The sequence below is a fragment of the Dermacentor variabilis genome, chromosome 4 (genome assembly GCF_050947875.1).
Source record: "Dermacentor variabilis isolate Ectoservices chromosome 4, ASM5094787v1, whole genome shotgun sequence".
Taxonomy (NCBI): Eukaryota; Metazoa; Arthropoda; class Arachnida; order Ixodida; family Ixodidae; genus Dermacentor; species Dermacentor variabilis.
Window position 1 is genome coordinate 182,358,968 of NC_134571.1, and position 27,745 is coordinate 182,386,712.

General features: G+C 46.3%; 1 protein-coding gene across 5 annotated transcripts in view; it reads left to right on the forward strand.

Annotated features, from left to right (window-relative positions):
• Nucleotides 1–27,745, forward strand: part of LOC142579985 (luciferin 4-monooxygenase-like) — a 122,877-nt gene that overhangs the window by 66,728 nt on the left and 28,404 nt on the right. For all 5 annotated transcript variants that reach the window (XM_075690687.1, XM_075690692.1, XM_075690690.1 and 2 more), the window contains 2 exons: nucleotides 25,448–25,616; nucleotides 27,265–27,546. In XM_075690687.1, the coding sequence (XP_075546802.1) occupies nucleotides 25,448–25,616; nucleotides 27,265–27,546 (451 nt within the window). The remainder of the gene's footprint in view (nucleotides 1–25,447; nucleotides 25,617–27,264; nucleotides 27,547–27,745) is intronic.

The window sequence follows — 27,745 nt, forward strand, 5'->3', positions numbered from 1 at the left end:
GCAATGTTTCTGGTTATGTGAAACGATGCACATTACCAGAAAAAGCCGCAGACGCAAGAGCGGAGAACTTCGACGCTACAAATTTTGATATAGGCGACCTCAAGTAGGCGCAGAACTCAGCAACGAATATATCTCAATGGATAGCCGTTGCGAAGCTAGAAGGAAGTAACAGGCTAGAGGCCATAATTTTTCAACGCTGAAAGACAAGAGCTGTTGACATCAAAATAAGGCAATGTCCTCTTGGGCGCATTAGTGTGGAGTTTGTTATTTATACTGTACTATCTTACGAATCAGCCTATATTTCTGTCATGATTAGCTCCTGCATAAGCCGGTATCTTTCGATGAGTATTGCCAAACATTAAAACCTGGTTTTGGGCGCACGTAGTTTTAACGAGCGAATATGCGTTTCATTTATGCGTCGTTGCACTAATACATTATTAGTGATGCATGCAGGGCCGTAACTTCGTGCGTCGTTTTCAGTCCAAACTTCATTTTGATGCCTTTTTCGTTGTTTTAATTTACGATGAGCCTGCGAAGTGTCGATATTGACTAGAGGAAAGTGTCGAGACACCAAGATCTCCAGAACACGACATCGATTTGAAGTCTGTGAATGAGTCCTTGACTACCATCATGCATTAAGAAAACCACCTTACTTAGAAAGACCGTGGAACACAAAGCAACATGGTTGTGATGTTTAGCAACGTACCTAAAGGAACAGCTGCGTTTTCAGTGAATTCTAATCAAATCAATGTTATTCTCCAGTTTACACAATGGATGGCCATTTTCGGCTAAAAACTACATAAGTAGTTTGACATGACCCAGAAGACCAGACAAGGCAGTAGCACAACGAACAGTGTGTGCACATATACGATAATTCACCTAATTCCAGCGACAGCTGCAATTGTTCATGAACGGAAATACTGAAACATAATTTCCATCATGGCGAGTTACCAGCATTTGAAACAGTTACAGCACAATGAATTTCCCACAACACTACCATAGCAATACTGGATATACAAAACAATGGCAATGGTATACAAGGCAATGTATGTCTGAATAAACTGAAACTAAACTGAACTGAACACCAGCTAGGCAACGCAGCATGAGAGTTATTTTTAGAAGATGAGCATTTGCTGAGAAAAATGAACAAGTTGCACATTATACATTCATGAAGGTACACTAAGGCGAAATAATAATTACATGGAATACATAACAAGTGAACAAAGTATGAGCGGAGTTCTTTACTACTGATATTTCCAATACGCTTGTATTTGTTCAAAGTGAGTAGTGGTTTATATATTAACGACTGATGTTTATACAGTGTTCTGAAATATGGAATTCACCATACTCAATTGAATTATGCAAGAGTTTGATGAAGCGCTCGGTGACATAAAGAAAAGTGAGCCAATCACCTGTATGTGTGTTTCTGCTATGAGACTTTGTATAAAAATTCACAAACGAAAACAAGAAAAGGGCGCAGTGGTGCATTTGCCGAAAGGAAGTTCGAGAAACAATGTGAAAATTGTGTACCTAATTTTATGAAACTACTTGGCCTTTATCTAGAATCACTTTTTGGAGATATGTGTGTGTTTATATACGCGCAACGTGATGGCATTCGCATTGAATATTACCCGGCCCATTACTCTGTAATCATTCTTGCAGATATCCCACAAATATTCCCAGCATTGTTGAATGAATTGCATTTAAAGGCGTGCTTTACATTAAGAAGAATTGCTCTTCCTTTTATCTTTTTGAAAATAAAACAAAGTGTATCTTTAGGACAGCCATATTGTAGTGTTTAGGTGAAGAGATTACTGGGATAGCATGCATAAATATCATTACGCCATATATGAAATTTTGGAATGTTAACAGAAGCACAAAAAGCAACAATAAGATACAATTCCGCGCACTGAAAGCTTGTCAAACGAGGAATGGCAATTTAGTGCTTATTGCAAAGCACAAAAATGCATTTTCGTAGGGGTACGCGAAGTCTAAACGTTCAAGTGGAAAGACTAAAGAATAGCCTGTTCTCTGACACCCTAATTTCGTCATGATATGAAAAACTGTTAACGGCAAAGAATGCCGAGAAAGATTATCACTATGAAAAATTAATTCTATATTTTATTTCGGGTCACTGATGCTGGCGATGCGATCTTGACGGGGACGATATTTTCAACACGAAGTAGAATTATTGCGAAAGACAGCATTACAGACATACATAATCATAAAGATAAGTTTATACTGTATACCAAAATGTGAAAAAAGAAAACCGAAACTGAAAGGACCAAAGAGACTGCCAGGTCGTAAACCATGACACTAGTTGGAGTTTTCATACCTATTAGTCCCGAGAACGACCTAGAGGGGTGCTGCGAGCGCCGCTCGCGCGACGTCAGGGCACGGACTCGCGCCTGTCGTCTCCTATATTTCGGGTGGTGTCCAGACGCCTTCTGCAATGTTTCCGTTTGTTCGCACTCGCACTCGTACTTATGACGGGCCTCTCAAATATATATTTTACGATGTCTTCGTTCGCGAAAACGGAATCAAGGAGCTTATTTCCTAGACAACAGCACATTTCCCGAAGGCATCGCTACAGTGCCACTCGAGGGAGCTCAGACCAGCCCATTACAGCTTTTTCATGCGCAGATCTACACTTTCCAGTGGTACCTCACGTGAATAATAAAAGCATAGATGCAAAAGCACAATACATAAGAATCTAGTTAAGATTCCATACCCACCATGGTGCAATATGCGTGTCACAATTAAACGCTGACTATATTTGACTTCTACAACATTTATCTTAATTTTAACCCGCTAGAACATTTTTGCTCACGACGAATAGTTCACGGTATAATAACGAATTGTTCTATTTCTTCACAGAAACCCAAAGCAGTGACACGAGGACTCAACTACCACTGCAGTTTAGATTCGGCCAGCACCACTTGCGTTTTTGACTGGTCGTCAAAATTACGCCGCTATTCACCGGTTAAACTTAAGTGGCAGTAACTTGAAGCAAAGCTGATTGAGGTTCACAGCTGTTTGCAGCACACGGATAGGAACCCTATTGCAAAAACCAGCGTCTTCCAGTGTGAAACCAGCGCGCTTTTTGGCGCTGGGTCGCACCGGGTACGCTGGCACTCGCTGGGACTCACTGGGACACCAGTGAGAACGCTGGATAAGAGCTGGGTCCCAATGGAACAGACGCTCGTTCCACTGCCGTGATGCTGGGGCGCACTGGTTTATGCTGTACAGCCACTGGTTCTCACTGCAGTTCCCTGGTTCGCACTGGAAACTGCGCTGGTTGTGTTTGTGCCGCGCTGGTTCCAGTGCGCAAGGACGAGCGCTGCTGAATATTAGATGCTTTATACAATTTCATCGCTTGATACTAGTCTCTTGTCCTAAATAACGCTATAAGTTGGGGTTATAAAACTTTATTTCGTGTCGCAGCTTGGAATAAAGGCGCGTGAGCTGCTCTGTTTGTTCATGGACATTTGAAACTGAAAATAACTTTCGTTTTTTTTTGTTGATTTTTCCTTTTGACTGGGTGGATAGCTAAATTCTTGAACGAAACCACGTAAACGCCGAGGGCACCGAGTTTTTTAGTAGTTCGCACGTAACATATGACTGGGTGTTGTCGCCGATGTCCCAGTGTTGTGGAGTGGACATGAAATGCAGAAGTCGTTCAGACGCGCGCGAAGGAACCCTACGTTCGAAGCCTATCGCTGACTGATATTATCCCACCGATAACAAAGCTGATGTGATTCGTGCGCTTCCACTTTCCCTATTGTACTAAAGAAAGTTCTGAGGCTCAAATACACACATTTTAGCTTTTGCCAGCTACCCGCGCGGAGATCGGTCTCCACCGAAGCTTAGCCCTAGCGCATCCGCCGAGTCCGTCCTCACGCTATCGGCGCGTATAGGCTCAGGAATCAAGATATCTAACAAGGATAAATCACGGTATATTTCAGCTTTCGCATCGGTGTTCTTAAATAAAAAAAATTTTCGTGTCTACAGTGCCAGAACAAGAAGCGATGACCGCAGATGTGACGTGTCATAAACACAGGCATATGTACTATCGCCGAAGGCTCGCAGCACTAGCCTGCGCTTCTCTGACGAAGATATATGACTAGACAGCCGTGTTGACTGAAAGGCATAACTGAACTAAGGAAACGTTGCATACCCTTTGCGTGAAGAACAAGAAACGGCTATCGAAATCGGCAGTAACAGCCCATACACCGTCCCGGGTCGGCGGTTCATTTAGGACTTTTTTTCGAAGTTAAAATAGCAATCGCAAGTGAAAATCGATGTTGTGGCCCTTCCAAGCATACTGCCGAATACGGACAGCAACTTTTTCTTTCTGGTACAGGCGTGTGTTTTAGTTGCTGGGTGATAGCGCATCAACCATGTCTGTACGAGACGTAGCTCTGCGAAACAAACTGCTTCTCGGCTTTGACATGGCAAATTATCCGTGTATTTCCGTCTGCTGGCGTGACGTAGAGCTAAAGTGCTAGGCTTGGGATCTGTAGGCGCGCGTTGCCAGACTTTGTTGTTTCAACCGAGACACTCACGGGAGGCATTTTTCGATATCTTAGAGAAGTTGTCGCAAGTGTACGATTCCTTGCAACGAGGTTTCCAAATGAATATTTATCTACTGTCAAAAAGAAAAAAATTGTACAAGGATTTGTGTGACGTTGTTCTGCCGGAGCCAATTTACAGAGCCTTGTACAGTGGAGGCCCTGGTATGGACGTGATAAAGAGATTAAAAAAAATGGAAGTTGCGCCAGGGGTTAAAATCCTTTTTTCTTTAAGTTACACGCTGGAACGTTGCTAGTAAAAATGTTTTTACAGGAAAAGGGCTTATTTCTTCCATGGGGATCTCACTGCCTTATCTGCAATGAACCAGAAACGATAGATGACGTTTTTCTTTATTGTTGGGGAGGGGTATTTTTTTGGGACGTACTACAAAGAGCGTTAAAGAAACAATTTCCCCTCGACCCTCATGGAATACTGTATCTAGCCATTACTAACGAGGATGGTTTTCCGTTTGATTTATTAATGTTAATTGGCCTCCAGAGTATTTGGCGCTCTCGAATGGCAGGATACTACTGCGATCCCGACGCACGACCTACGCGAATTTATTTCCGTGAAACTGTGCATCGGTTTGTTGAGATTTTGAAGGCCGGTGGCGATACCCCCGAGTGGCTGTCAAGGGTGGAGCCACTGATGGCTCTGAATGAATTTTAATGTGGCGAAGCCAGCCCCCTACCAGGCTGTTTATGTCAGTACGACGTGTTCATTGTATCTTTTATGTTTTGTTTTGTGTATTGCTATTGCTGTTCTTTCTTTGCCAAAGTCCGGCAATAAAGAAAAAAAAAGTAGGTCGTGCGCTCAAATCCTCGTCAGAGCAGTTTTATTTTTACGTTTCTTTTCTTTTTTTTGTTGCACTAAAACGCTCTTTGTTGCTTTCTGTATTTAAAGAATACATATACGGTGTGCAGGCACGGCATATTTCACGCGCTAGAGCTGTTTTTCGCACGAGTAGCCAGTGCCTCCCAGCACGCCGCGCCTTCCAAGCGCCCCAGCATCCAGCGCGCTGAACTGGGCCCATAATCCGGCGCACTGGGTCCGAGTGGCACTGGGTCCCAGTGGCACTGGGTTTTGCAATGGGGAATGTTCCAATATTTACTCCCTTTCCATGCTACACGTTCAGCTCACTTGAGGAATTTGCTGGTGCTTCTTGCTTGAGAACAGACGTGCTGAATCTGTTTGGAGAACTGACACAGGCTGCTCCGGTCAAATATTTGAGTGAAATATGCTTTTTGGACCGGTTCGCTGCAGCCAGCATGAAACCGAAGGCCCATTCATTATTAGTGTTGCACTTATTGAAGATATCATAGTTCCCCAGTGGTGACCGAGTGTTCATGCGAGACTTGTGGTGCCTTCTTTAAGAGGCGGGTACGCGAGGCTTTCTTTTATGCACTGACGAAGCAAATAGTTTTCAGTCTGTGTAATAAAACAACGCAGGATGAAGACGTGTTGAGGCAGAATGTGTTTGCATTTTACATTTAAACGCAGCCTAAGCTGTGCTGTAGTGCCTCAAGTATGCTATAGGCATTGTAACTTGAGCTTTCAAGAGCGACTTCATGGTTTCAATTCGAGGTTGTAATGAACTGCTGGGTTTCGCGAACAATGTGCGCCTCGCCATAAGCACAGTCGGTTGCTTCCGTTGCGGGAGCGGTGTGCCATATCGTCGATGAAAGCTACTGAGGGTCACTATGACCCATTTCATCGCTTGCATTTGATGGCTTCTCTATCTTAAACGCGACATTTTCTTTCGTGTGATTGCTGTTATGGTATTCGTGAAGTGTGTATATATATATATATATATATATATATATATATATATATATATATATATATATATATATATATATATATATATATATATATATATATATATATACGATACACGATGCGCCGTCGTCTTAACAGCCAATGCGTTTCTAGGTGCTTATTTCAGACAACGACGAAAGTAGTACCAAACCTTTTCACACAAAATGCACGCCTATCTATTCCATTTAGGCTGTAATACAGTTGCCACATTTGACTAAAACAACTCACCAGAGTGATAATAATTATCATGAAAGATTCGCTGGGCAGTGTCCTTCTATCACAGATTTGTAATGTTGACACCAAATATCAAGGTATTTCTTCCATGTAAAATGCTATGTCTCTCATACTTAATAAGGGAATGTTAATTGTTTAGCGGAGCATCATAAATAACTCTCCGTGTTGAACTTGCAGACGTTATTTTTAGGCAAAATTTATGAACAGACAGGGTGCATATAATCATTTCAAGAGCGCTACATAGCTTGCGATATCCAAGCCACAAATTTTCATGATTCACGTCGTTTCAAAGAAGAAACTGCGGTCCACGCATATCAAGAGAAATAATACGAAATAACCTTCTGTAAACACAGTTAAAACCGCCAATACCCCGAGCACGCACGAAGGGAACGAGCTCGCGCGGCAGCCGAGCGAGCCGGAGCGAGCGGCGTCCTGGCCATGACGTCACTCGCGAGAGGGCGCTACTCCAAGTTCTCGCCGCTAACACACCGCACAGCTACAAAATGACAGGAGACAAGGAAAGTAAAGAAACTGAGAACAGGAACTACTTGATGAGTTTTCGCATCTAAACCATGATTAAGGTGATGCAGTAGTTTTATCTGAGCACTTCAGCCCCATAGTTAGTATGGGAGTTGAGTACCTACCAGGCTTGTTATACAGTATGTCCCACATAACTTGAGCCAAGAATTTAAAAATGAAAGGTGCGTCCGAAGTGAAAAAACCAAACGCATACTATTCGCAATAGCCTATAGTACCTCAGACATTTTTTGTTTTGTTTTCCCAATAACTCACTAATTCACTAGGTTTTTTACCCAAATTTTTAATTATTGGCTGAGCACACCAAGTATGATACGCAGATTTGTAGAAACCACCGATCTAGTCGTTTCTTTTTCGATACGTCTCACGTAGTTCTTTTTTACTGGGTTACAAAGAAAGCCCGTGAAATATGAAAAAATCCACGTGACGGAGCGCTTGCACAGTGGTATCATGCTGCTCTCAAGCATGCGTTCGATGAACACGGACGCCTCCCATCGGATGACGGTGAAAATGCATGCTGCTGGCCGAGCGCTGCCGATGAGAACAAGAACGCCCTGCCTCTTCCTCGTTGCCAGTCGCGATGCGGCCGACCTTGTTCCCCGGACGCACGCTTGAGAGCAGCACAATAGCGCTGCGCAAACGCTCCCTTACGTGGCTTTCTTTTTAATATTTCGCGGGCTTTCTTTGTAACGCGGGAAAAAGAACTACGTGAGCCGTATCGCAAAGGAAACAACTAGATCGGTGGTTTCTGAAGATTTTCTACAAATCTGCGCCCCATATTTGGGGTCCTCAGTCCATAATTCAAAAGTTGGGTAATTACACCTAAATAATTAGTGCGTTATGGGGAAAAGAAAAATATGTCAGAGTTACTATAGGCAATTGCGAATAGTATGCATTCGGTGCAATTCACTTCCCGCATGCCATTAATCTTTAAATTATTGGCTCAATTTATGTGGGACACCTTGTATGTGACTTGGACAAGGTTTCCCATTATGTCTCAGGCTGGCTGCTACATTAATGCAGGGCCTCCTGCCTTTACCTTTGCTTTCATATTTGAGCGTGAGTGCTCCGTCAGAAATACTCCGCGAATGTCGAGATACATCATCATCATCAGCAGCAGCAGCCTGGTTACGCCCACTGCAGAACAAAGGCCTCTTCCATACTTCTCCAACTATCCCGGTCATGTACTAATTGTGGCCGTGTTGTCCCTCCAAACTTCTTAATCTCATCTGCCCACCTAACTTTCTGTCGCCCCCTGCTGCGCTTCCCTTCCCTTAGAATCCAGTCCGTAACCCTTAATGACCATCGATTATCTTCCCTCCTCATTACATGTCCTCCCCATGCTCATTTCTTTTTCTTGATTTCAACTAAGATGTCATTAACGCGTGTTTGTTGCCTCACCCAATCTGCTCTTTTCTTATCCCTTAACGTTACACCTATCATTCTTCTTTCCATAGCTCGTTGCGTCGTCCTCAATTTAAGTAGAACCCTTTTCGTAAGCCTCCAGGTTTCTGCCCCGTACGTGAGTACTGGTAAGACACAGCTGTTATACACTTTTCTCTTGAGGAATAATGGCAACCTGCTGTTCATGGTCTGAGAATGCCTGCCAAACGCACCCCAGTCCATTCTTATTCTTCTGATTATTTCACTCTCATGATCCGGATCAGCAGTCACTACCTGTCCTAAGTATATGTATTCCCTTACCACTTCCAGTGCCTCGCTACCTATCGTAAACTGCTGTTCCCTTCCGAGACTGTTAAACATTACTTTAGTTTTCTGCAGATTAGTTTTTAGTCGCACCCTTCTTCTTTGCCTCTCAAGGTCAGTGAGCATGCATTACAGTTGGGCCCTTAAGTTTCTACGCAAGGCAATATCATCAGCGAATCGCAAGTTACTAAGGTATTCTCCATTAACTCTTATCCCCAATTCTACCCAATCCAGGTTTCGGAACACCTCATGTAAGCACGCTGTGAATACCATTGGAGAGATCGTATCTCCGTACCTGACGCCTTTCTTTTATGGGAATTTTGTTGCTTTCTTTATGGAGGACTACATTGGCTGTTCTCTCTTAACTTCACTGAGCCCTATTATATCCCATTTGCTATCCTCTAATTCCTCCAATAGTACTGCTAGACTCGCCTCACTAGATAACGTTCTAGCGTTAAACGTTGCCAGGTTCATATTTCAATGGCGGCCTGTCCGGAGCCAGGGATTCTTAGCATCCTCTGCTGCGTCGCAGGTCTGACCGCCGCCGTGGTCAGTTGCTTCGCAACTGCTGGGGACTGAGGGCCGGGGTTTGAATCTTGTGTTCATATATGAGGTTGTTGCCAAGTACTGCACCAGGGTGGCCAATCCTGCTCTGGTGAGGGAGTGTGTCACCGGTTCTGGTCACCGGGATCAGGCCACACTCCAGGCCTGTTTATGCAATTTTTATCAGCAGGCGAATTCTTTATTTTCTTTTTTTTCTTTTTTACGTTTAATCCGGTGGAAAATTGCGCGGCACTGGGATTGGAACCACGGACCTCTTGCACGCGAGGGGGGTGTTCTACCTCTGCGCCACCGCTGCACTTGTCGAGATACAAAATACTCCTAAAAGGGGGCCTGTCGGTGAAAGAAACGGGATGTTTGCAATAATACCGTTACGCTATGAATTTACGCGTGGGGTGCTGGCAGAGCTCTGTTGACGACATGGGCTGAGAAAAGAGGGGCTCTATCAATTTAGGGTTATGCCGTTTGTACTTAGTAATGCTCCGTCGACATTCACACGGATGATAGACTCTTGGAAGTTATAAATTGCCAATCTGCCTTTGTTACCGTGTCGACATCATTGTGGTTTTCCCAATGTTCGCGAGCCACCTTACACATGTACAAACTATTCTAGCTGTCTTTTGTCGATCTGGCCTAAGCTCTACTGCTCCAAATGTCATTTTGGCACACGACTTCGCCATTGGCGTCCCGCCGAGTCCTGACAATATCCATGCCACCAAAACTTCCCGGTGCTGTGGTCCACGAAATATGTCCTGACCTTCGTCGAATTAGTCTTCTACCTGCAGCGTTTTGTGTGAAAGTTTGCAAATATTGCGCGGCCTTTTGTGGATCTTTTAAAGAAGGACACGCCTTTCTCATTGGACCATGATAAAGCCGCCGCATACACCCTGCTGATCGATTTGCTGACATCAAACCTTGCTGCCATACTAAGACCCGTCTGCACCCACTAAAGTTCGCACCGACGCCAGTGGACATGGCATAGGTGCTGTCCTCGCCAATCATCAGCATGGCCAGCAACGAGTCATTGCATACGCCAGCCGCCTTCTTTATACTCCGGAACGCAACTTTTCGGTCGCAGTCTTGGCTGTCAGAGAATTACGCTTGTAATTAGATGGCCGTCCATTCTCAGTCCCTACTGACCACCCCGGCCTTTACAGGCGGTCTTCTCTCAATGATCCGAAAAAACGCCTTGGTCGCCGGGCTCCCCGGCCATTGTTTGTTGTAAAATACGAGTCCGGTAGTGAAATGGCGAGTGAAATGATGGCGAAAAGGCCACTTGCGCGCGAAAACAATCAATGATGGCACTATGATGTTACACGAAGTCCCACCCGAGGATGTGATTATGAGAATAAAAGGGCAACACAAAAACTCGATGGTGTACAAAACGTCTTGTATGACTATACGGGTGGTGCATACAGCTGTAGGATGAACGCGTTGCGTACTAGCAGTGCCGAGTGCCATGACAGATGGAGAAGTGGTGACATTTTTCAGCTTGTGAAAAAAAAAACATTTCATGGATGACAGAAACTTCAGCCCCTGTATCGATTAGCACTTGGGCAAATGCTCCCTCGACATGGACGTAACTGACATCCTGAGGTGAAAAGTTCGATGAGCTTGCACTTCTTGCCTCCTAAACTGCGCCAGTCTGTTTCCCTCGGCAGTAGGTGGTCGACGACGCATAGGTGACAGCGACCATCGAGGTGGAGAAGGAGAACTCGATGTTGCCATTCGGCACACTGCTACCTTGGCTTCTTTGCGTTCTCAGTTCATATGCCTTCGAAGTCGTTGCGCGAGACCAGATGGCTCGTCCGGCCACTATTATGCGGCTCTACGTTATGCAAGTGTCCGAAAAATAACGCAACGAGAACCGCAACCACGACTTTGATTATCCTCCTGTAATTCTGGTTTCACCGAGGGCGCCCTGTCGCCGCCAAGACCTGTGCGAGAAGCTCCTCGACCGCTACACCGCACGCTACACAGTTATTCGCAATATCAAAAATGTCAACCATGTGATCACTACGCTGTGTCCGTGAATGTAGCACATGTGTCGCATCTCCTACTTTCCTTCCGAGGGACGTAGCGCATCTGTCTCGCGTACAACCTTACCACTCCGGCATGTTCACTGTCAAATTAGCAGCTGCCGTGACGGTGCTCAGTATGCCGGGTAGTGATGCATGCCGGGTAATGATGCATGACGCGCTGCATGCACAGGAACACGACAGTGATTACTTGAGCGCGAAGGCAAGGAGGTGAAGATGCGCTGCTGAGCTCGCAGAGAGCTTGGCTGCTCTATCCCATTGTACAGACTTTGGGTAGCAAACCGGAGACTCATATCTGGTTAACCTCCCTGCCTTTCGTTTTCATTCTCTCTCTCTCTTGCAAATACTTAATCTTGCTGTTCCTTGCTATACGCGTAATCCCCATGTCCATACACATAGCTTTGTTTCGTTTTTTCTGCAGCAATTGCAACCATACGATTTTACAAGATGTTGTGGTCATCATCATCATCTCGCACTGGTCACTGTTTATTACCTCTCTCATGCGCTAGCTGATTTCAGCTTGCAACTGTAAATTTCCTAATTTCATTACTGTGAGCCTGCGGTTGCAAAAGCGCGAGTTACTTGCTTAATTTCAGATCGGGAAGCTTGAAATTGACATTTTCCTGCCTTTTGGTCCCATCTAAGGGAAAGGATGCAGGGAAACGATAAAAACACGGCTATCTGCATGTGACCGATGAACCTTGCTTGGTGAGCAAAGCATAATAGGACAATTGAATGTCCGCGGCTGGTGGCTATGGCGATGGCGGCACAGAACGCGTATAGGCCGTATTCATCATTCACTGCCAGCACTGTGCTCATTCTTCGCACCTCTTTCTAAGAGGATGGCCAATAGACTGTCGTTTGAAAAGCTTTTCTGAGGAAACATTTACTCGACAACTGTACGCGAGCCAAAAGTACCGCGTTGACGATTTCCGTTTGCATATGGCGCGCAATTACTACGTTATCAATTTTTCCAGGCGGCTTACGCAGGCACGAGCGGGGGACGGGGCGACATAGCTTAGGTACAACACCCTGCCGCCTTACCTTGCGCGTGCTGCCTGTGTCTGTCTCTATTCACTGGAAGCGTCAAGTGAACGTATCGCCGCTATCTTTAGCGATAGTATCCTTAACCTGCGGACACCGTCTCTGACGGTGCGTCTAGGATGCCCAAGTGACGAAATAAAACCTATACTCTCGAGATAAAGCAGAGAGAGATAGCAGAAAGTTGTATCTTTACTATCACACCACTCATTAATTTTATACCATCAACGACTACATTTCTCTTCTCCTGGCACCAGTTCTTTAAATTTAATGGTCCACTGGTTATCCATCTTACGCATTACATGACCTGTAGAGCTCTATTTTTGCTCTTAATATACCATAGAATATCTCTCTCAATATCTCTCTGTTTTCTCTCTGATCCACAACTCTCTCTTCCGAGCCTTCAATGTTACGCCTAGCACTGTTTCGTTCCATCACTATTTACGCGGTCATCAGGTTGCTCTTGAGCTTCTGTGTTAACCTCCAAACTTCTGCTCCTCATTTAGCACAGGTACAATGAAATGATTGTATACTTTTCGTTTCAATGATGGTGATAAGCTTCCGGTAAGTATTTGTTAATGCCTACCGTATGCATTCCATCCTATTTTTATTCTTTGGTAACTTTCCATCTCATGATAAGTGTCCCCTGCGGGTAATTGGCTTAGACAACCGTACTCCTGCGCAGACTCTGGGGGCTGAGTGGCGATCGTGAATTCTTTCCTAGACAGGCTATTGAATCTGCCCTGGGCCTTCTGTATAGTGCTCTTCAACCTTAATCTTACACTTTTTTGGTTAAGACCCTCAATGATTTCTTGAAATTCATCACAAGTGTTGCTGAACAGGACAATGTCATTTTCAGACCGACACTTGTTCTCATACTCCCCGCTGATCTTCACTCCTAGGCATCCCTAGTCTAATGGTTTGAATACTCTTTTCCTAGCATGCAGTGATTGAGCATTGCAGAGATTCTGTCTCTGTGCCTGAGCCCTTTTTTTGGCCGGCAACTTTCTACTTTTCTTGGAGAGAACCAAGGTAGCTATGGAATCTTTGAAGATATTTGCCATGATATGCATGTATGCCTCCTGTACACCTTGATAACTCAAGGCCTCCATGACTGCTGACGTCTCTACTATTGCAAATGCATTTTAATATTCTATGAAAGCCATGCAATGAGCTTGATCGTACTCCGCAGATTTCTCAATTACCTGACTGATGACATGAATATTATACATTGTATAGTGTCTCTCCCTGAAGGCAGCCGGTTCTCATGGTTGACTGAAGTGAAGTGTTGCCGTTATCGTATTGAAAATTACTTGGTGAATAGATTATAGAATAATGGAAGCAAGCCAATGGGCCTATATCTCGTCAATTCCTCAAGGTCTCTATTCTTATGAATGAACATAATGTTGGCGTTCTTCAAGTTCTCTGGGGCATTTGAAGACATGAGGCACTTAGTATATTGGGCAGCAAGCTTTTCAAGCACAGTGTTTCCTCCATATTTGTTGTTAAGTGGCTGTGATGCTAAAAACTAAGTGGCTGCATATGACATGGAAAACAAACAAGGCGTTACAAAAAATGATCTCAATATTAAATGCAGGGAAATCGTAATTTGCACACTATGCTAATAACCTTCGAAAGTTTTACAAGGCTAGTTACATGGAGAACCCGCGACATATTTTCATGGAAAACCACGTCAACGCTATTTATTGATGGTACAAATTTGTTTTTAACCATAACCAAGCATAAATAAAGATAAATAGTATAGTGTGTCGCTTTTCGACTAGCATGAACTACCTTACTTTACTTTTAGTCAATTTGTAACGAGCATGGCGAAGTCCACAATGTAATTTTGTAACGTTTTGTTTGCACGTGTAGAAGTACCTTTAATTTCACTGCCCTAAAGAACAAGCTAGTATCGTCTGCTAAATAACGAAAACAGCTCGATCACCAATTTCAATTTTGTCGATAATGTTAACCTGAAAAAGTGAAGTACCAAGTATGCTGCTCGAGAAAGGTGCTAAATTTGATATCTGAACGCATGTTTTGTTTTGCAACTTGTCGCCAGATGTGTTCAAGTTACGATAATACAAAGTTTAGGAAACAACATCGCAGATCATACTGCTGCAGTTTTTCTTCAGAGAATTGTGTGCGAATTCTATCAAGTGCTTTTGATAAGGTCTTTCAGCAAACCGAGTGTATAAAACTATATTGCAAACGAGTGTACCGTTCTTTTTATTTTTCAGTTACCAATGGCTGCTTCAGTTGTTTACCATTTAGTCAAGACGTTCTTTGAAAGTGGGAGAACTTTTATTTTATTAACGAAGATATATTGACGTTTTCCGGTTATCCATTTTGTGCGTTTTTAAAAGATCAAGAGGATAGAGATAGGCCTAAAATTTGAATGTATATCCTTATCGTAACCTTTAAATAATACATATTTTGCTACTTGAAGTTTTCTTGGAGAAACCCACGGTCATATCTCTTCCTTGATAGAAATACCGTTGAACAATTTGAACACATATATTCCTTTCAAACTCATTTTCATACTATTACCTTTATTTGCGGATATGAGTGAAGACAGAGTTCTTGTAACTCATATAAATTCGCACACGCCAGAAACATAGTCTGTAAGTCTAATGTTGGGCGAGTGTTCACAGCACTAAATAAGCTGGCTCGAATATTAAGGTTCTTGATTGCTTAGAGCGGACAAAGTCGTAAAAACAAGGATTGCTGTGTTAAGCAAGTGCAACAGTTGGCACAAAGTGTAAAAAGTTATCTGTAATATTCCTTCGATCTGAGAAAAGAAATACAAGTGGACCGATGAAGAGGAACATGAATACATGGCTAAGAGAGCACCAAAATAGCTTCCACTATGTCAGCCAGCGACGTAACCTACCATCACGTGTGTTCTGCCGTACGTGTGCAGGGCCGTACAAATTTTAAGGAGGCTCAGATCCAGTTGACATCAACGTAATGTGAACCGTGCTTGCTTTGAGAGAATCGACATCACGAATAATGTGACTGTTCTACAGTGAAGAGATAATCATAGTACGACGTGTCGCAAACTGATGCACATTGCAGGTTTCCTGTTTTTTGTTCTCGTGATGCCCCCTCACACTAGCTGGACAGAAAGAGGTTAATTGCCGAGCAGCACATACCCAGTGGCATATAAAAAAAAAAACTGGCGTCGAATACATTCACTGAATAGCGTTACATATGAAGTGGAACTTACCCACGGTAACGGGCCAAATTTTGACAGTGCCTGAACTTTCTCGATCGAGCTGCAAGTATACACGGCTCTATGGTTGGGATCAGCACGAATTTTTGGACTCTGCGGCCTTTGGTAGCAGTCCACGTACCTCCACTGCACTATCTTCGGTTTCTGCCTCGAAATATGGCCAGATATTTCTTTATGAAAACTCAATTTACCACGTAAGGAATGCATTAAAAAACTACTTTATTACCGCATGTCCATACCAGAATGGAAAATATATAAAGTGCGGCATATAGAATGTGAAGTGCACGGGGAAGAGAATGCGTCTGTGTGCCTTCAATAATTATGATTTGAAAAGAAATTTGGTTTATGCAGGGAACGCAAAAAAAAGTAACTGCTGATAACAATACATGCATGATTTAGAGGAGGCACCAGAAACACACATGCGTTATGTACCTGTACGTTTATGTTTAGTTGTGCTAGTGATTTCGCTAACGTGTGTAGAAATGAGTATCAATAAAATATTCTGGTAAAGGCAGTTGTTATTTCAAGGCCTGTGTGGTGTGCCCTCCATTCAGTTTGCAAGTCGTCCCTCTTCAGACCAGTAGGTGTAAAAAAAAACAACTTAGCGCGGTCTGAAGGCTGGATGCAGTGCTGCTGAATGCCGTCATACCCCATAGAGCGGATAAGGCCCGAAGAAATTCACTGCTACAGATTGTAACCATGTCCCTTAGAGAAGCAGCGTTTACTGGCCGGTCATACAGAGTGAGCACTCCTTTACCATCCTTTGCATCGTAGGGGATTCGGTGAAGAATTCAGCGATGGTCTTCGGGGAGGGGGGGTAGGTGGCATTGAACAAGGCCGGCGAATCGCTGCTCTTAAACCCCCCGCTTCAAGCGGTACAGATTTATTCCGCTGGTACGTTTCGGTTCGTTAGACGAAGGAGGCGCCTCTTTACAACGTTTGCGGTTAAGTTTCATTCGGCGGGTGGATGCGTCAGTGCTTCGTCCGTTCCGTTCATTTGTGGTGATCATTGCTGGTGTAGTTTAACTGCAGGCGACGCCGGAGCTGCAGCCCCCAGGAGATGCGTTCTTCTCGGTTCTCGTGCATGGTACGAGAACCATCCTTCAAGCGGAATTCGACGTTTCTCAACCTGGCCGTATAAGCCAACCGGTGGAACTCTGCGGCATTCTCAAACTCTGCGTTCGCGAAGAGGTCATCGTGGAGTACATTGGGCACTCGTTAATTTTGAACAATCTTTGTGGTTGACGTTGCGGCCGCTGGTAGGGACACCGGCGGAGTCCGGGCTCTCGCGACAATGCTCTAGTTCGGCTGCTGGTGCTATAGATAGTTCTGCTCAGTGTTTACTGGCATAGCTCCGCCTGGCACTCCGGCTACCAGGAGTGGTTTGCGGCATGGGATGAATCGTTTCGCGCACCGCCACCTGTTAGTCACAATTTATATAGAGCCGCAGTGCTACATCGGTAAAACAGCGAGCTATACAAGATGACGCGACGACGCGAACACTTCCTAAATTTTTTGTCACCAGTAAATACTTGCGACACCACATGTCTGGGAATCACGCGTGCCGTGTAATAGATGCAAGAACAAATAAGCAAACTAGCGGGCACGAAAGAACGTCATTAAAAATATAATGTTAACAGGACAGGTACCTTGTATGAAGAAGCTGCCAGCGTGCACTAGCACGTTGCCATCAAGCCAGAAAGTGATAGACAATAAATCTTAAGATTATGTGCATATTCAAAGAAACACATGAAGTAACGGTTTTTAAAGCTGCGCAGGTCAACCGACCAATTACTGACACAAATGTGTTCTTCTCTTTCTAAGTGTAGTATGGCTCCATTAAGTCATCTTCTAAATAATGTTTTCTTGCTGAGTATGGGAGCATTAAAACAAAAGACTTGGATCCGGTTTGCAGGAACCACAGTGTATAAGCAAATGTGCGGAACTCTGTTTATTCATTAAAAACCAGTGCTTCCTTGTCCAAGTAATAACGCAACTACCAACTACCCTACCACTGTTGACCTACCACTGTTTCGTAGACCATGCTAAGTGGCGCAAGTAATATACGTCCTAGCATGCTTCTTGCCACACAGGGACAGCTTCTCCGGTATTGACAACCGAGGACACAAGCGAGCGAGCTAGAGTGGTGCCGCGAAAGCAGCAGATATCATCTCCAGCCTCGTAGCAGTGCACACTGTTGCCTCGTCTACGGTTACGGTGAACAACCGAGTACGAGGCGGTGCTCGGTGCAGCCCCATTGGAGATACCGCGGCTTTGATGCGCAAACCTGCGCGGGCGCAGGGATTTTTGGAAGCTTGGATCTGTATCGTCTGCTACATTGTTCCCGCGCGTGACGGCCAATGAACTACGGCCAATGAACTTGGCTCGCGTGAGCGTTTAAGAGGCAAGGTTAACCTTGAGTTAGCGCGTCACATATTAAAGGATAGATGGTGCCCCACTCGAGGCAAATGGACAGCACCACCTCCACTAAACTTTTCCCCTTCGAGGGAAAAGGAAGCATATGGTTTCCTTTCGTAACTTCCTGCAGGTAACGAAAGGTACCCTTTTTTGCGCCAGATAAGCTTACTGCCAGCGGTTAAGTCGGTTATTACCAGTATAACTTCCGCCCTTCTACATGTGGTAAAGAAGAATAGACACACCCAGGCAAGTACCGAGGCAGAACTGAAATCGGGAACGAGGAGTATCGGGCCCTTTGTCTGGTTTTCTCGCGTCCGTTTTAAAATTTGAAGGTGTGGTACACAAACACAAGGCTAAGTTTCCCGCGAGGGCGATATGCTACTGAAAGCGAAGCTTGTAGTCGAACCTGCAAAGAACAGGCTTACCGAACCGAAAATATTGTTACGGTTAATGTTAAACCGACTTTATTCAAGGGACGAGATGGATGGTAAAGTCAAGATGGCGTCCTGAGGCTGCACCAGCTCACTTCTTCTTCCTCTTCTTCTCGCCCGGCTCATGCCGTAGCAATCCCCGGTTGCCAGACGAAGCCCGCTGGGCAAGTCCAAATCACTCGGAAAGCGTAGGGTGAAACCGCTTAAGACGGGCAACATGTACTAACTGGGTCCGGCTAGACCGACGACCAGTCGACGTCAAGCGTGCCACTACGTACGTCAAGTCACTCAAGCGATCTACAATGACGAATGGGCCCGTGTACTGAGGTAACAACTTTTCGCATAAGCCACGTTTACGTTGAGGAGTCCACAACCACACAAAGTCTCCTTTGGCGTACGAGACAGACTGGTGTCGGCTGTCATAGCGCTCTTTCGATCGGTCTTGCGATGCCACAGTACGAAGACGAGCGATACGCCGGGCTTCTTCGGCAAGACAAAGCGTCTTGGCAACAGAGTACTCGCTGGGAAAGTCAAACGGTAGTATAGTGTCAATGCAGCTTAGCGGTGAACGTGCGTAAAGGAGATAAAAAGGACTGTAATCGGTCGTCTCATGCTTTGCAGTATTATACGCATAGGTGATGAAGGGGAGTACGTCATCCCAGTCCTTGTGATCGGAAGATACGTACATGGCCAGCATGTTAGTTAGAGTTCTGTTCGTACGTTCTACAAGCCCATTTGTCTGAGGGTGATAAGGCGTTGAATGACGGAACTGCGAACTGCAGAGACGAAGCAGTTCTTCTACGGCGTCCGCAACGAACTGACGACCGCGATCGCTAATGATCACACGGGGGGGACCATGTCGAAGAATAATGAATCGAAGCAAAAACGTTGCAACGGACGCAGCTGTTGAAGATGGCACGGCCGCCGTTTCCGCGTAACGGGTCAGATGGTCGACACATACGATCACCCATCGGTTGTCGTTAGATGATCGGGGAAATGGGCCCAGAAGATCGATACCCACTTGTTCAAATGGCAGGCGAGGCGGCGGCAGAGGTTGGAGAAGACCTGGCGGAGCGGTCGTAGGGCGCTTGTAGCGTTGACATTGGTCGCAACTGGCGACGTAGTGCTTGACTGTGTCCCGCATTCTGGGCCAGTAAAAACGCTCCTGTGTCCGGTTCAAAGTTCTTATGAATCCTAGATGGCCAGAGGTCACATCGTTGTGCATGGCTCTCAGTATGTCCGTTCGCAGACTCTGCGGCACCACCAGAAGGAAGCGTGCGCCTTTAACCGAATAATTGGTCTTGTAAAGCAGGCCGTCACGGACACAAAATCGACCGGTGGCTCCAGGACACGATGCGGCCACAAATAGAGGTTCCAAACCAATATCATTTTCCTGCTCTGCTTTGAAAGTCATCGAGTCTGGGAATGTAGAAGAAATGGGAGCAAAACAGTCATCAAAATTGTCTTCGTCACACTCCGTCGTCGTCAGAGGAAGGCGGGAGAGACAGTCCGCATCTGCGTGGCGACGCCCGGACTTGTAGGAAATAACGAAGTCGTACTCCTGCAGTCGAAGAGCCCAACGTGCCAGTCGTCCACTCGGGTCACGGAGATTCACCAACCAGCACAACGCGTGGTGGTCAGTAATGATAGTGAACGGGCGTCCGTAGATATAAGGTCGAAATTTGTGGACAGCGAAAACAGCTGCCAAGCATTCTTGCTCGGTCACAGTGTAATTGCGTTCCGCCTTAGTCAAAGAGCGACTAGCATAAGCCACAACGTGTTCAGCTCCTTGATGACGTTGCACAAGTACGGCGCCGATGCCGATGCCACTGGCATCAGCGTGCACTTCCGTAGGTGCGCATGCATCGAAGTGACGCAATATGGGCCCTGATGTTAGTAGAAATTTTAGCTGACGGAACGCGTCGTCGCAAGCCGATGTCCAGTTGAAAGGGACGGCTTTTTGGAGAAGACATGTTAGGGGGTAAACCACGTCGGCGAATCTTGGGACGAAGCGCCGAAAATACGAGCACAGGCCCAAGAGACTCCGCAACTCCCGCACTGACTTCGGTGCTTCGAAAGAGCTGACTGCCTCAATCTTCCGTGGATCTGGCCTCACACCGTTTTTGTCGACCAGATGCCCAAGTACTAACGTCTCGGTTTCTCCAAAACGACATTTCTTGGAATTGAGGATCAAGCCGGCTTGTTTGACACAATCCAGAACAAGATTGAGACGGCTGTTATGTTCACTCAATGTGCTGCCAAAAATCACCACATCATCGAGGTAGCACAAACAAATTTCCCATTTAAGTCCTCGGAGGATAGTATCCATGAATCGTTCGAAAGTTGCTGGCGCGTTACAAAGGCCGAACGGCATAACGTTAAATTCATAAAGGCCGTCTGGTGTCACGAAGGCCGTTTTCTCCTTATCGTCTGGGTGCATGGGTATCTGCCAATACCCCGATCGCAAATCCAGTGATGAAAAGTAGGCAGCGGAATGTAGACAGTCGATGACATCATCAATTCTAGGAAGCGGATACACATCCTTTTTGGTGACCGCATTCAGTTTCCTGTAATCAACGCAAAACCGCCACGATCCATCCTTCTTCTTTACTAAGATTACTGGTGCTGCCCACGGACTAGAAGACTCTTGGACAACACTTTTCCGCAGCATGTCGTTCACCTGTTCAGCAATAACTGTCCTCTCTGCTGAAGAAACGCGGTAAGGCTTTTGCCGAATGGGGTGCGCAGATCCGGTGTCAATTCTGTGGCGAGCACGAGAACGCGGGAGTGAAGCCTGCTTGTCGCCTTGTGTGAAATCGAACACAGAAAGATGTGCCCACAAAACTTGTGCGAGAGCGCGGCGCTCATGTGAGGGCAGCGCCTTGTTGATCATTCGTAGGATCTGCTCTTCAGAAATGCTTCTTTGGGGATCGCTAGTATGAGACTGCTCCTCCTCGCTTAGAACTGTAATGGAGCTGTAAGTAATCTCGTCAAATTCAGCAAGCTTCATATCACGCGGGAGAACGGCAGGGACGCAAGAACAATTGAAAGCCCATAAATTGGAGGCGCCATTCACTGGTAGTTTTTCACTGGTAAGGATGTGTCGGCAAGGGTGGCGAAAAGCGCGCTATTCAAAGTATTTTCGCCTGTGCCACAGTTAACGGATGCACCACAATCCTGAAGAAAGTCAATCCCGAGAATCACGTCATGAGTGCATCGCGGTAGTACGAGAAATTCTGTTTTAAGATCTTCTCCTCCGAATAAAACACTTGCAACACAAATACCAAGGGGAACTAGGCACTCTCCGCTGACACCACGAAACGTCACACCATCATTCCACGGGAACATAACTTTCCTACCCAGCCTCTCTTTGAAAGTCACACTCATGACGGAAACGGTAGCACCAGTATCCACTAATGCTGTTGCAGGTATACTATCAATTAACACACGCACTTTGTTCTTCACCATCATAATAGGCAGAGGAGTATTTCGCAGATACACAGACTGTCCGGCGACCTTACCTCCATCGGCCGCGCCGGCTAGTTTCCCGACGGCGGTGGAGACGTAGCACGTCGCCGTGGTGACGGTGAACGGCGTTGGCGACTGGTTGGGGGCGTCAGGCTGCGGTCAGAAGCTGGCGAGCCACTCCTTCTACTATACTGACGGAAGGTATTCCGAGGTGGTGCGCCTGTGGTGTTTGCAGGGTCTATCGGCCAACGGTCGTCATAACTATCACGTCCAAAATTAGGCCAAGTTGGTGGTGGGCCATATGTTGTTGTCTGTCGGCGCCGGCGACAAAAACGAGCAATGTGTCCTGAGGCGCCACAGCTGTAACATACAGGAGATGCGCGACCGACGTTGTATGCCTCGGAGTCTACCCTGGGACGCTGCGAATAATAAACGCGATCTTCCGAATTCCGATTCGTGGTGGTAGCTCGACGAGTTCGTTGATCGTGCGTCATGTCGTCGGGAAAGGTACGTCGGTGCTGTCGCAGCTGATCACCTCGACAGTCTGCAACGCCTGGCATGACAGACAATGCTGACACAGCAGATGCATGTTCTTGAGGTTGGTTGGAAGCGCAACCAAGCTGTTCGACATCCGCCCCTCTGGTGTGTCGTTCAAGTTCTTCGCGGACAATTTGCCTTATAGTTGCCGCAAGGTCAAATTGAAAGCTGTAGTTGTCGTTTTCGTCAACGCTTGCCACCGTTGTGACATTTGCTAGCCTGCCAAACTTTGGCGTGATACGGCGCAGCTTCAAGGCCTCAAATGTGCGGCAATGCTTGATGAGGTCGGCGACCGAGGCGAGACTCTCCTTTCCGATTAAATAATTGTAAACATCCTCGGCTATGCCTTTGAGAAGGTGTCCAACCTTGTCCTCTTCGGACATTCGAGGATTGACAGTCTTGCAAAGCTTCAGGATCGCCTCTATGTACGTAGTACAGGTCTCACCTGGGACTTGAGCGCGCTAAAGCAATGTCTGCTCCGCCCGCTTCCGTTTCGTGGTGGAATCGCCAAAGCACTCTGTGAGGTGAGTAACGAAGCTGTCCCACGTTGTGAACGTATCTTCATGGTTCTCGAACCACACTAGCGCCGTGTCTGTGAGGAACAGAACCACATTGTCGAGCTGAGTCGTGGAGTTCCAGCCGTTGTACTTGCTCACACGCTTGTAGTGGGTGAGCCATTCCTCCACGTCTTCGCCGAATTTTCCAGAGAAAGGGCGGGGCTCCATCTGATGCATCCAGGCGCGGGTTGTTCGCACTGGAGCTACCAGAGAAGGCTGTTCGTCGCTGCTGTGGGACATCGGGATCTCAAGCGGTGTTGGAGGCAGTCGAGCGAGGCGTCGGCTCCGGCGTGGCACTTGCTGCAGCAGCTCCGTCGTCTTGGTCGAAGTACCCCGCACCTCCACCACAAAACTGTTACGGTTAATGTTAAACCGACTTTATTCAAGGGACGAGATGGATGGTAAAGTCAAGATGGCGTCCTGAGGCTGCACCAGCTCACTTCTTCTTCCTCTTCTTCTCGCCCGGCTCATGCCGTAGCAATATGTTGCACACAACACGAAGCCACGATTCCAAGCATCACTACGTCTGTGCAGGTTTTCCTCGATGGGTGACCACGCTGCATATTGTAATATACAACAATACACAAATAATCACATATTGTATACCACCAAGCATTTCTAAGAACCAATCTCATCTTTCTTTGTTTTACCTTTTTTATAGAGACTTCGCCAATATTGCCACATGACGAACCATCAAATAAAATTGTATAATTACCTAATATTGTGTATAACCTCCCACCTCAATTCCCCCTGTGAGTTATTGTGTCCCCCGTTGCCCTCTCTAATGTCAAGATGCCCTAATAATAAATAAATAAGAAAATGAATTATGTCACACGCTATTTATTACCGATGTAGCCTTATAATCCGGCAACGGAAGCGCTACCAGCATCCTGAAACACTCATTATAATTTAAGTTTTCTACACAAAGTACACATCTCGTAAATGACAATACGTGACCGTCCTGACAATGCGCGCCGCAACGCACACCACCAGATTTGACGGATAAGCAACCAACGGCTTGAAATTTCGTGTTGCTGTAGCTTACGCAAACAAGTTTCTTTATTATATCCTATCGAGCGAGCTTCCTACTCATGTGCCGTGGAGTACACTGCAGGTGTACTCCACAGCACCCACGTGATACCGGACTGCTCTTTATACGCCCATCAAAGACAGTAGCAGCTATTGAAACTAGGAGCTCAGGCACATCGTTCATTGTCCTTTCGGACAATAAGTTAGTGGTTGTGAAAGAACGGCTTTCAGAGCATCGATACACTTCGATAGAAGTACGAACATGTGATCGAAATAGGAAGACGAATTTCCTGCACCGATTCGACTTTGTGGTTAAATTTTGCGTGTGTGCTTTTTTTTTTTTGCTCTTGCATGTGTGAATGTTCGCACTTTCTAAGACATATTTTCAAGCGAAACTTCTATTGTTTCACTCGTGTCGGCGTGGATGTTGCCGTACGAAAAAACTCAAGCCACGCGAAAATAAAAATTGCTTGTCGGGCTGCGGAGTGGAACCTCCGGCCCCCGGGTTGCGAGACGAGCACTCCAACCTATTCAGCAAATGTTGGTTCATCCTACTCACCCTTCAAAGCTGGGTTTTATATGCATGAAGAAGTAGCCGCAGCGGAAGGCGCGAGCCACTCACTGGTGTTCCCTTCTTCCGTAAGAAGGAACCGCTACGATCGCGTGTTCGCTCGGCTTGCGCCCGCCAGTTCCCAACAGTTCAAGTCCGGCACTCAGATGGGGAGGCCGCATTTGGTTGTTTCTACCGAAGGGCCACGCGTCATGCGTTCTGCCGAAGAACAAGCACTGTTTGATCAACGCCGCCGGGCAAAGCCTCGAGAAGAGGGTCATCGTCGACATGTCGACCTCGCTGTGAGGAAGCGCGAAGCCGAGGTGTTCCGACAACGAAGAGCCGCGGATCCCGAGCTTCGCTTCCACACCTCTTCCCAATAGTTGACGGGCGCTAAATTTTTTATTATCATTTAAGTAAAAAATAAAAGTAAAATGAGTTGACAAAGGCGCACTATTCCAGCCTCTTCAGTTGAACTCCATTTGCCGCTATGAACGCAGCACAAAATTTCCAAATGTATGTTACCATTGCTTCAACATGTTTGTGCTCCGCTGAACTGTGGGGCGCCCCATATTCACAGCCCCATCTCGCTGCATCCTTACGTTCTAACCATTCATGTCTGCGGTCCCCAAAACTGTTAGTGTTTCTGTGTAATTCGTGATAGAAGGGCATCTTCCTCTCACAGAGTATTTGTGCCGTATATTATGCAGGTGGCCTATACTGGCGGAAACGTCAAGCGTCCTGCTTGCTTCCCCTCCCATTACCCACCAGGCGGGCATGATGTTCACCATGTTGGCTGCGCTGGCCGGCATCACCTGTGTCTTGGTGCCGACCATGATGACGCCTGCACTAGCTGTAGACACCATCGAGAAATACAAGGTTCTATATTTTTATGTCTCGTTTATAATGCGGTACCATTTTAGGTGGCCCTCACACACTTTGAAGGTATCTGCCTGACTAAAAGGGCGGGCGGAAGCTGAATGCAGTGTAATAAGAAATAGGTGTGCCGATCCCAAGGCAGATCAATGTATCGCAGCGTCTCAAAGTTCCATCTTTCACGTGCGAATGATGTGAGCAACTGGCACGGGATACAGACAACAAACAACTTTGGCGTTAATTCACAGAAAACTGAGAAGCGTCTTCAGCCTAGGTTGCCCACGATGCACGCGCGCGTGACTACTGAAGCGTTAAAATGCAGTTCATTTTTCATGACAGACCATCAAATGGCCCATGAGCGAAAAAAGCCGGTGTCCATACAAGCGAAACGAGTAATGCAAGCAAGCAAAGCAAGCAAGCAAAGCAAGCAAGCAAAGCAAGCAAGCAAAGCAGGCAAGCAAAGCAAGCAAGCAAAGCAAGCAAGCAAAGCAAGCAAGCAAGCAAGCAAGCAAGCAAGCAAGCAAGCAAGCAAGCAAGCAAAGCAAGCGAGCAAAGCAAGCAAGCAAAGCAAGCAAGCAAAGCAAAGCAAAGCAAAGCAAAGCAAAGCAAAGCAATGCAAAGCAAGCAAGCAAGCTAGCCAGCCAGCCAGCAAGGCAGCAAGGCAGCAAGCGAGCGAGCGAGCGAGCGAGCCAGCCAGCCAGCGAGCCAGCCAGCGAGCCAGTCAGCCAGCGGCCGCCGCAAAACGAGCTTCCCGAGCAGAGGTTCAGTGCTACGGCTGAGAGGACCCTGACGTTCGGATTCGAACTATTTTCCTCAATACATCGGGAGTGGGAAACTTTTGGCCAGCTTCGCTCAAATTTCTCAGGAGGGAGTACGTAATAGTCGATGCTATGGGGGAGCCAATTGTACAGGCCCTTTTTGTTGAGGAAGCCGTTAAAGTCATGCGAGTTTGCGTCTCGCGAAAAACATCCTATTCAACTTCTCATGCAAGGTCACGGTATCTCTGCGACGTCTTACAGCCGTCCATGACATCCTTCTGTCATGAGGCCGATGCTAAATTGGACAAACCGGTCGCTGCATTAACCAACGGCTGATGAGACGTTCAAAATTCCTCAGGAACTGAAACCCACAGCAAAGAATGCGGATTCTCTCAAAGTCTGAAAGATAGAGTGTTTCTATGGAAGCATGCAAACCAGATCATGCGCAAGATGTGTGAACTATAGGAAATGGCGGGTTAAAATTGGGACAGAGTTCGCGAGCACATGTTCACTTAACCAATTTAAATAACGAAAATTTTCATACGGATGTCCACGCGTGAGGATGTATGGTAGTACGTAACATGAAATCGCATGTAATCACGTTGTTGCAATTCTCTTCCTCTTGTCTTCTTTCCTACATGTGGTTTCAGAACCTGGGCGCACCACACCATAATTGTTAGTTGACGGGCAGCTCCGTGTAAATTTTGTTCTTGCTTGTTTAGTCCTACTCAATGCTTAGTTTCCGTGTGTAACAGCTAGCGCACTTCAACAATGCAGTTTGGTGTGGTCCAAGTAATGTGTGAAATTACATTGAAATGATGGCACGTAAATTATGTGATATAGTCGCAGCGTGTGCTTTGTCGACATTTATCACTGTACGAACTCACCGGCAGGTGACGATGGCCGTGCTGTTCCCATCCCAGCTGCAAGCTGTGGTACGCGAGCTGTGCCGCACGGGACGCAGGTTACCCAGCTTGCGGACTATCGGCACAGGTGGCAGCGTGCTCCCGCCATCCGTAGCAGAAGCAGCCCGCGAGGCCTTCGGTAGTCTCGAGCAGTTGTCGAGGGGCTATGGCATGACGGAGTCCTGTGGCGGTGTCACGAATCAATCGAACACTAGCGAGTGCCTGGATAGCAAAGATATTGGAGTACCATCGACAGGAGTCACAGTTAAGGTACAGTATGCTTTAGATTCCTGATACCACATGAAGCCGCTGTGCCACCGGTAGAAAAAAGTAACGAAAAAAACCATGCAGACGTTCCTGTGGGAGATATGTATGTATACGTAGGCGTTGTGCCACTTGCTCATCTGCAGGCAGCGCGGTGTCATTAGCAATGTTATGAAACTTGCTCCGGCCAGTATAAACGACCGCG